Below are 9,203 nucleotides of genomic sequence, written 5' to 3'. Positions count from 1 at the left end.
GCAGCAGCTGCGAGGACGCGCCCGCGCTTCGGCGGGAGGCGGTGTCAGGCGCTGGTCCCCGGGGGACTTTCCCTTCCGTCTCCTCTGGAGGCGAGGCTTAGAGTTCCGCCCACCGCCCGCCCAAGCCTTGGCTTCGTTCGGTCCCCACCAAGGCCACTCCCCCGAGCCTAGGTCAAGCCGCTATAGCTGCCTCGAGGAGCCAGAGCGGTCCGTCCACCTCCCTCACCCGAGACCACGCCCCCGATCCCGGGCTGTCCTCTTTCCTCACGGAGTCCCGAGACGCCGAGCTTTGGCCCCGCCCCCAACGGGGCCCCGCCCCCGCTACTCCGCCCAGCGACTTGAAAAGGCTGGGGCTGCGGCTCACTTAAGAGTCGCGCGCTGGGCGTGGGGCGGTGCTGAGGAATAGATCCTGAGGCGCCGAGGCTGAGGCGAGTTAGACGCCGGGAGTGTCCAGGGAGGCGCTGCGCGACAGGAGTCCGTAGCTAGAGCAGCCCCGGAGCAGAAGCAGCCGCCGCCGACCGCGGAGTCCAGCCGAACCGGCCATGGCGTTGTCGATGCCGCTGAACGGGTTGAAGGAGGAGGACAAAGAACCCATCATCGAGCTCTTCGTCAAGGTGAGCGCTCGCCTCCGTCCCACCCTTCCGAGCCCCCGGCGCTCGCCCGGCCGCGGGGGGCGGCGTCCCTGGGCGCTCCTTAGCCGCAGCGCCCCCGCGCGGCGCCCCGCGCCCGGGCCGAGGGGGAGCGCCGCTCCCGCGCCCCCGGGCCATTGTCTTCGGCCGCCCGCGCCTTCCAGCCGCCGAGGCCCGTCGAGGGAGCCGGGTTGGGACCGGGACCCCAGAAAGACAGCACTGCTGGACGGGGGGGGGCACCGCCTCCCGCCGCGCTGGCCTCGGCGGACGCCGCACCGTCGTCCCGCGTGCGGGTGGGACGAGCTGCCCCCCTCCCGCCGGGTGCCCCGGAAGCCGCCAACCCGTGGGACCCGTGCACGGCTGTGTCCTGTCACCCCCTCTCCCCCGCCACCGCCCGGACGCCCGACCTCACCTCACCCCACCCCAGCCCTCGGCTCTCCCAAGTTCACCCCCAGCCCGGGAGGCGAAGCCTCGAGCCCGTCGTGAGCTGATGAGCTGAACTTCTTTGAACGCTTTCTGAGCGTTTCGCTCTCGGCTGGTAGGAAACTGTAACTTTAATTTTCGATTCCATCTGAAACAATTTTTTAAAACGAGCAGACATTCCTGGGCCTCAGGAAAAGGCCGAGATTCCCAACTTGGGTTTTTCTGTCTTAGTTATTTTACCACCATCTGATTTTCTTGTTTCTCAAGCGCGAGTGTTTTGTATGATGCAACATTTTGGCTGCTCCCCTCGGTGTTGCTGCCTCGGGAAAGATTGTGTGTGCCCTTTTGTTTTGAAAGAAAAACTGATGAGGGAAAGAACTCCTCACTTGCTTTGGCTTTAAAGGGTTGATTTTTCCCTTCTGGTCTTTTCAGTTTATATATCCTGAAACTACCATATTTGTAGACAAGTACTACCTCTAGCCCTTTCCTTTTTTCTTTAATATTTTTCGTTTTAGCAAAGATGAAAGATAGAAGTTATGAACATCTGCATTCAACTGCCTCCCTCAAAACTTCTTTAAAATCCTCGAGATTTTCTTTCTTAGTCACTTACTTAAGCAGGCTCTTTCAGAACCAGGCTCTGAATTGGAGAGTTTAACAGAAATCCAGAACAATTTTATTCTTTTTTTCCTGAGTTTTTATTTTAAAGAACGGGAGACACTGAAGGGTGTGTTTAAGACATGGAACGAAGAAATGATCTGCAAGTGATGGAAACAGTGTTTGTTTTAGGATTTTCTTTCAGTTATCAGTTATAGAAACATTTGATTCAGGGAACTGAAACAACAGACAGGTATAGAACCCCCAGAATATCTTCAAAGAGTCTCAGTTGCTTCGAGTGGCAGATATAGTACTTTGAGATGCAGGGAATGTAGGAAGAAACCTGAAATAAGAAAAAGGAAGAGGAGTGGGAGACAGCATGGAGAAGGGAGAAGAGTGGGTCAGAGATAAATGTTAAAAAATTTTAACTGAGCCAGGAATAGGAATGAATTTCCATAAATTCAAAAACAGTGTATCTACTAAACACCTAAAAAACATGTTACTTAAACATGTTACTTTAGAACTATCATTAAGTTTAGTGTCAGATAAGGGTACTATCAGTAATGGCTTCTTTTCAGCATTGTACTGGAGGTCTAGCCAATATAATAAGACAAGAAAAAGAAATAAAGTATATGAATTAGAGATGAGTAGATCAATGCTTAATGCCCTACTTACTATTAATTTAACTTTTGTTAGAAGGAGAGAGGTGTTTCCCAAACTTTAGTCACTTGCATACCCCTTCTTAGTTTTCCATATATGTGTTGAATTGGTATTATTATTTACTAAATTCAGCCCGTTTTTTAAAAAACATAAACACATTGCCCTAAGCAATACCTGTGAAAATGTGGATTAGGTGTGGTGACTATATTTCTTATGTACGTAACTATTTTTTTGTGTGTGTGTGCGTGCATAACTATTAAAAGAAAAAATGTTCGTGAGCCACCTAAAAGCATCCTGCTTATCACTAGTTGTAAGCCTCTGTCACTGGGCTTGTTGGCAGAGAACCAGGTTCAAGTCACAGTTTTGCACTCACTGGCTGGTTTAACCTGGGCAAGTTGTTTTCCCTCTCTGAGACTTGTTTTCCTCCTTTGTGGAGTAAGAAATGAAATGTTTTCTGCTGTCCTGTGGTTCGGCATAGGCAAAACTTTATACTGATGTAAACCAGGATAGCTGTTTCAAAGGGGAAAAAGGGGCCAGGTAAATTGTAGTAAAGAGTGTTCTTATAGTTTCTAAAATCTATGTGTGGGAAATGCAAGTGGGGGAAAATCCCCTTGTAAATACAATTATTTTGAAAGCAGTGAAAGGGCAGAGGCTGTGGTTGTCCAGTGTGGTGTGTTAAGCAGTGTTAATTATTCTGCCAAGAGATATCTGAGTTTGTATCAGAAACCTATTATCTACACTTAAAAGAAATGAGTTTAAAAGTGCCACCTGTTTAGGTAGCATTACATTGAACAGAAATAGGCTAGGACCTTCCCAACTAGTGTGACTGGACTCACAGCTACATTTCTTTACTTGTGTGTATTGTCTTTGGAGATGTCTGTCCATGAGCCCAGTGAATCCTCATCACTTGTATAACAGCAGTGCTCCATTTTTGTTTGTTTACCGCAACACCTATAGGATAGGGTACCCTCCCAATAGTAAAAGAGGCTTACAAAGGCAGTCATCCTCAAGAGTTAGAATGCCCTCTTTCCCTACCCTGCGGGGCCTAGTAGATGTATATATTTTGATACACCAGCCCCACTTGGGGACCACTGATTAATAGGGTGAAGTTCAAACCCTTTAGCAAGGTCATAAGGTCTCTTATCTGCTGTCGGGTTTCTAATCCAATTTGTCCACTTACTAATTGTGTGTCCCAGGACACATAAACCTCTCTGCCTCATCTGCATAGGTGGGATATTAATAGACCAACCTCATGGGATTAAATTAGTTAATATATGTGGTGATAATAAGCTTAGAATAGTGTCTAGTATACAGTAAGTAAATAAATGCTAGTTGTGTGTCATTTTGTATATACTTATTTGTATGCTCATCTCCCCTGCTAGATAGGCGGTAAGTTCCTTGAGGGTAAGGTCTGTATATTGTTCTGAGTCGGTACCAAACTGGGTACCAAATAGTTGAAATGAGATTGTTTCCTTCTTTCTGAGCATTTTGGTGTCAATATATGCATCTGGCATGCTTCGGAATTGAGAGCTACTTACTTATTAGAACCTGGTAATCTGACTCTCAAACCTTGGTCCTTCATTTGTTCAACTTTGCCTAGCCTCCAGCCTCCGAAACTCTGTGTAGTTTTATCTATCTTTTTTCCCCTCCATTTTTTGGGTACTTCTGAGCTTTTCATGTATCTGCCATACATTTTCCACCAATATTTCTTCTTGGTTACGTTCAGAATTTGGAAGCCAAGATTTCTGTATTGGGTAAAAGTAAATATTGTGTTGAACAACAAAATGAGAGAAGTTGAGAAGAGACTGAATTTTTGGATTTTTCCTTTCCTTGCATATGCCTAACTCCTATTGACGCTGCTGCCTTCCCCCCAGCCCCCACTAGAATCTTTGGTATGATGTGATGGTATTTCTGATTTTGGTTTAGGAGGAGTCCCTTTGCAGAGTTTAGTTTTATTGGTTGGAATTTAAAGTTGTTGGCATGCCATTTTGCATTGGGACACTCACTGTTGGCAGTCATCCCTAAACTGTTAGAATTGGGGTGGTGTAAAAAGTTAATCTGGTGCAGAGTGGCTTAACACATAAGAATGCTTCTTTTCAGATATTTGGCAGGATTTTTAATGTGTGTGGACCCTGGAGCCAGACTGCTTGGCTTGAATCTGGCTTCTAGTAGTGTGTCAGGGAAGTTTCTTCAGTTCTCAGTACCTCAGTTTCTTGACCTCTAATATCAGGATAATAATAATAACACAATTTTATAGGGTTGCCGAGGGGATTAACTGGTGATCTACGTCTATTAATTAGGGTAGTCTAAGCTTCTGTAAGAAATACTGTAATCTGCCTCAAACAGTGGTTCAGACAAAATGGAAGCTTATTTCCTTTCTCACTTAGCAGCCCAGGGAGGGTGTTCTAGATGTTAGTGGCTTTTCTTCGTAGAGTCATTAGGGACCAAAGTCTTTCCAGCTTCTTTTTCCACCAACCCCCATAGCATTGTCATCCTCACAGTTGACAGAGCTGGTTGCTGAGAAGTCCTGGTTGCAGCAGTGGGAGGTGAAGAGTATGGAGGAGGCTCATCTCAAGACCCGCAGCCCAGAACTTCTACCTGTCACTTCCTTTCATACTCCAATGGGGAGAAATTTAATCACATGTTTTCGTCTAACTGCAAGGAGTGCTGGGAAATATGATCTAACCATATATCACGCTATGTAAAGTATTAGGAATAGTGCTTGGCACACAGTAGACACCTATTTTTGTTGTTGATGATAGATAGTATATTCTTTTTTTTCTTTTGCTTTTTTTTGGCCATACAGTGTGGCTTTGCAGGATCTTAGTTCTCCAACCAGGGATTGAACCCAGGCCCTTGGCAGTGAAAATGCAGAGTCCTAACTGGGCTTCCAGGGAATTCCCAAAAGTATATTATGCTTTTTTTTTTTTTTTTTTGCTGTACGCGGGCCTCTCACTGTTGTGGCCTCTCCCGTTGCGGAGCACAGGCTCCGGATGCGCGGGCTCAGCGGCCATGGCTCACGGGCCCAGCCGCTCCGCGGCATGTAGGATCTTCCCAGACCGGGGCACGAACCCGTGTGCCCTGTATCGGCAGGTGGACTCTCAACCACTGCGCCACCAGGGAAGCCCTATTCTTTTAAAAAAAAAAAAAAATATATATATATATATATATATATATGTTTATTTATTTGGCTGTGTTGGGTCTTAATTGCAGCACAGGGAATCTTTCATTGCAGCACGTGGGCTCTTCCTTGTGGCGTGCGGGCTTCTCTCTAGTTGTGGTGCACGGGCTCCAGAGCGCATGGGCTCTGCAGTTGCGGCATGCGGGCTTTGTAGTTGTGGCCCGAGGGCTCAGTAGTTGTTGCGTGCGGGCTTAGTTGCCCCACGGCATGTGGGATCCTAGTTCCCTGACCAGAGATCAAACCCACATCCCCTGCATTGGAAGGCGGATTCTTAACCACTGGACCACTAGGGAAGTCCCCCCTCCAATAGTATCTATCTATCTATATCTATCTATCTATCTATCTATATCTATCTGTATAGATATCTTTTCTTTAATTAGGCTTTTTAAAAAAAATTAATTTATTATTTTTGGCTGTGTTGGGTCTTTGTTTCTGTGTGAGGACTTTCTCTAGTTGCGGCAAGGGGGGCCTCTCTTCATCGCGGTGCGTGCGCCTCTCACTATCGCGGCCTCTCTTGTTGAGGAGCACAGGCTCCAGACGCGCAGGCTCAGTAGTTGTGGCTCACGGGCCTAGTAGCTCCGCGGCATGTGGGATCTTCCCAGACCAGGGCTCAAACCTGTGTCTTCTGCATCGGCGGGCAGATTCTCAACCACTGCGCCACCAGGGAAGCCCCCTCCAATAGAATATTATTCTTAAATGTGGGCTTCATTAATAGAATTCAGGGGATTCTGTAAATCCTTGAAATTACATTTAAAATTCTATATTAGTCTTTTTTTGGGGGGGTTAGGAACCATTATTTTTGGGGGGGTTAGGAACCATTGTTCTAAATGGTGGCATTCTGAGTGTCGAACATAATTCATACAGGCAAGGTATAGAAGAAAGGTTTGGGCTACATGATCGTTAAAGTCACTTCCATTTTATTATCTGTGATTTAAAGCATTTGTTGTCATGAAGGAAGTGCCTAATACTGAGTTAGGTACTAGTGGAGATATAAGAAATTATGGGAGATATAAGAAATTATTAAACATTTTCCACCTTTAGGTTTATAAATTTTATTGGAAAGAAAACAATACAGGATGGTACGTGCTTAATGAGCCAAGTGTGGTTCACATTAAGTTGGGCCAGGACATATGGGGAAAGATGGAAGTAAGCTTTAACTTGACCTTGAAAAAGTGGCTGGAATAAGTGAATTGGGAATAGCCAAGAATGGGAATATTAGTTTTGACATCATTTGTAAACTCGTTATGCAGGAAACAGTAGACGGATGATACTTTTGAAGAAGAAGGACCCAGCAATGATTCAAACCCATAGTGCCAGGGAGAGAAGTTATTTAAAAGTTGAGAATGAGACTTTTAAAACCTAACTTTTAGGGCTTCCCTGGTGGCGCAGTGGTTGAGAGTCCGCCTGCCGATGCAGGGGACACGGGTTCGTGCCCCGGTCCGGGAGGATCCCACATGCCGCGGAGCGGCTGGGCCCGTGGGCCATGGCTGCTGAGCCTGCGCGTCCGGAGCCCGTGCTCTGCAACGGGAGAGGCCACAACAGTGAGAGGCCCACGTACCAAAAAAAATAAAATTAAATAAAATTAAGAAAAAAAAAAAACCTAACTTTTAGTCTTGTTTGTCCTCCCAACACTTCCCTACTTTTTGGATTGCTGTCTATTCAACAACTTCCCAGCAGCATTTGGGAAGGTGCAAATGGATTGTACAGATGGACAAACTCTCAGCTGTTTTTTTACAGTATAAAATGGGAGTTCTTTTTTTAAAAATTAATTTTATTTATTTATTTTTGGCTGCGTTGGGTCTTCATTGCTGCACACGGGCTTTCTCTAGTTGCAGCGAGCGGGGGCTACTCTTGTTGAGGTGCGTGGGCTTCTCATTGCCGTGGTGTCTCTTGTTGCGGAGCACAGGCTTTAGGGGCGTGGACTTCAGTAGTTGTGGTGCATGGGCTCAGTAGTTGTGGCTTGTGGGCTCTAGAGCGAAGGCTCGGTAGCTGTGGTGCACGGGCATAGTTGCTCCGTGGCATGTGGGATCTTCCCGGACCAGGGCTCGAACCCGTGTGCCCTGCACTTGCAGGCGGATTCTTAACCACTGCGCCACCAGGGAAGCCCAGGAGTTCTTTATATTTTGTTTTGAGCGCAGGCTTTTTTTTAAAACACAGACAGATGAAATAAATTTTCTAAAGGCAATGATGCTGAGAACTTTGTTTTAATAATTGAACAAAAACTAACTCAACTTCAAGACAGTGTTACATTGGATGAATTGGTTTGACATTCATTTGAGGTTTCCATAGGGGAAAATTCAGGAGATAGAAATGAATGTAAAAATGTGAAGTTAATGGGAACTCTATTCTTATTATGTTTTGTCTGAGCTGTTCTTGAAGACCTAACAGTGCCTCTCTGAGCAAAGGCCAAGGTGATAATTTTGGTTAAATGTAAAATTCTGAGAGAAAGGGGTCCAAAATGGGTAAGAGATGGGAGGATTCTGAGACAAGGTGGCTGAACACATGAAAAGTCTAACGGTAAGGGGCGGGTGGGTGGGAGGGATAAATTAGGAGGTTGGGATTAACATATACACACTACTATTTATAGAGGAGATAACCAACAAGGACCTGCTGTATAGTACAGGGAACTATACTCAATATTTCATAATAACCTATAAAGGAAGAGAATCTGAAAAAGAATGTGTGTGTGTATAAAACTGAATTACTGTGCTGTACACCTGAAACTAACACGGCATTGTAAATCAACTATACATCAATTAAAAAAAAAAGCCTAATGGTATGAATAATAATAGGAAAGAGGCAATGCGGAGGACCTGGCTGTCACTAAAAATCTGAGTTGGTTTGGAAGGATGCTTACAGAGATGCCTGGAAGCTGGTAAAAGGATGGTGAGCAAGACTTTCCCACTTCCTGTTTCATTGGCACTATGGAGCCTCAGTGTTCTAATGTCTCCTGAATAGGGAATTAGTGAGTCTATAAAAGGGAAATTTGTTAGTCAGGATGGGAAGTGTGATTAAGGCATGAATTAAGATTTTGATCAAGTAGTGGAGTAAGTTAGGATAGGTTTGCCCATTGTATAGGTTCCTGTAGAAAATGGAAAGGGAGTTTCTGAAGGAAAATAGCATTAAGGTCGTGATTACAAACTGTTCAAGTATGATTTAACAGAAATCTAAACTTAATTCAGGGCATAAGTTTGTGAATTCTCTTGGAAGTTTTAATCCTTTTGTCTTTTTGGAGACCTGACTTTTATCTATCAGTGCTCAGTACCAAGAAATGGTGTAAGGAATATCAGTTAACCTTGTTTGGTTTCTGTTATTTTCCTTTACTTAAAATATAAAACCAGGAGACTGTATTAGTCTAAATTTATGAAAATAACTTATGTAGATAAATGAGACTATATTTGAAAGTTGTGCCAAAGATGGCCTAGGAGTCTTTTATATTTTAATATCAATATTTTGAAGAGGGCTTCCCTGGTGGCGCAGTGGTTAAGAATCCGCTTGCCAGTGCAGGGGACACGGGTTCGAGCCCTGGTCCGGGAAGATCCCACATGCCGCGGAGCAACTAAGCCCGTGCGCCACAACTCCTGAGCCTATGCTCCAGAGCCCACGAGCCACAACTACTGAAGCCCGTGCGCCTACAGCCCGTGCTCTGCAACAAGAGAAGCAACTGCAATGAGAAGCCCGTGTACCGCAACGAAGATCCAATGCAGCCAAAAATA

At 45.4% G+C, this 9,203-nt stretch overlaps 1 protein-coding gene across 1 annotated transcript in view; it reads left to right on the top strand.

The window, feature by feature from the left end:
- Positions 1–382: 382 nt before the first annotated feature.
- Positions 383–9,203, top strand: part of CLIC4 (chloride intracellular channel 4) — an 86,070-nt gene continuing 77,249 nt past the window's right edge. The window contains exon 1 of the mRNA XM_082654701.1: positions 383–614. Coding sequence (XP_082510827.1) covers positions 543–614 — 72 coding nt within the window. The 5' untranslated portion in view covers positions 383–542. The remainder of the gene's footprint in view (positions 615–9,203) is intronic.

This window comes from Grampus griseus, assembly GCF_964374135.1.
Source record: "Grampus griseus genome assembly, chromosome: 1".
NCBI classification, from domain to species: domain Eukaryota; kingdom Metazoa; phylum Chordata; class Mammalia; order Artiodactyla; family Delphinidae; genus Grampus; species Grampus griseus.
The sequence above is the reverse complement of the archived record's forward strand: the minus strand, read 5'-3'. Positions and strand labels throughout refer to the sequence as shown.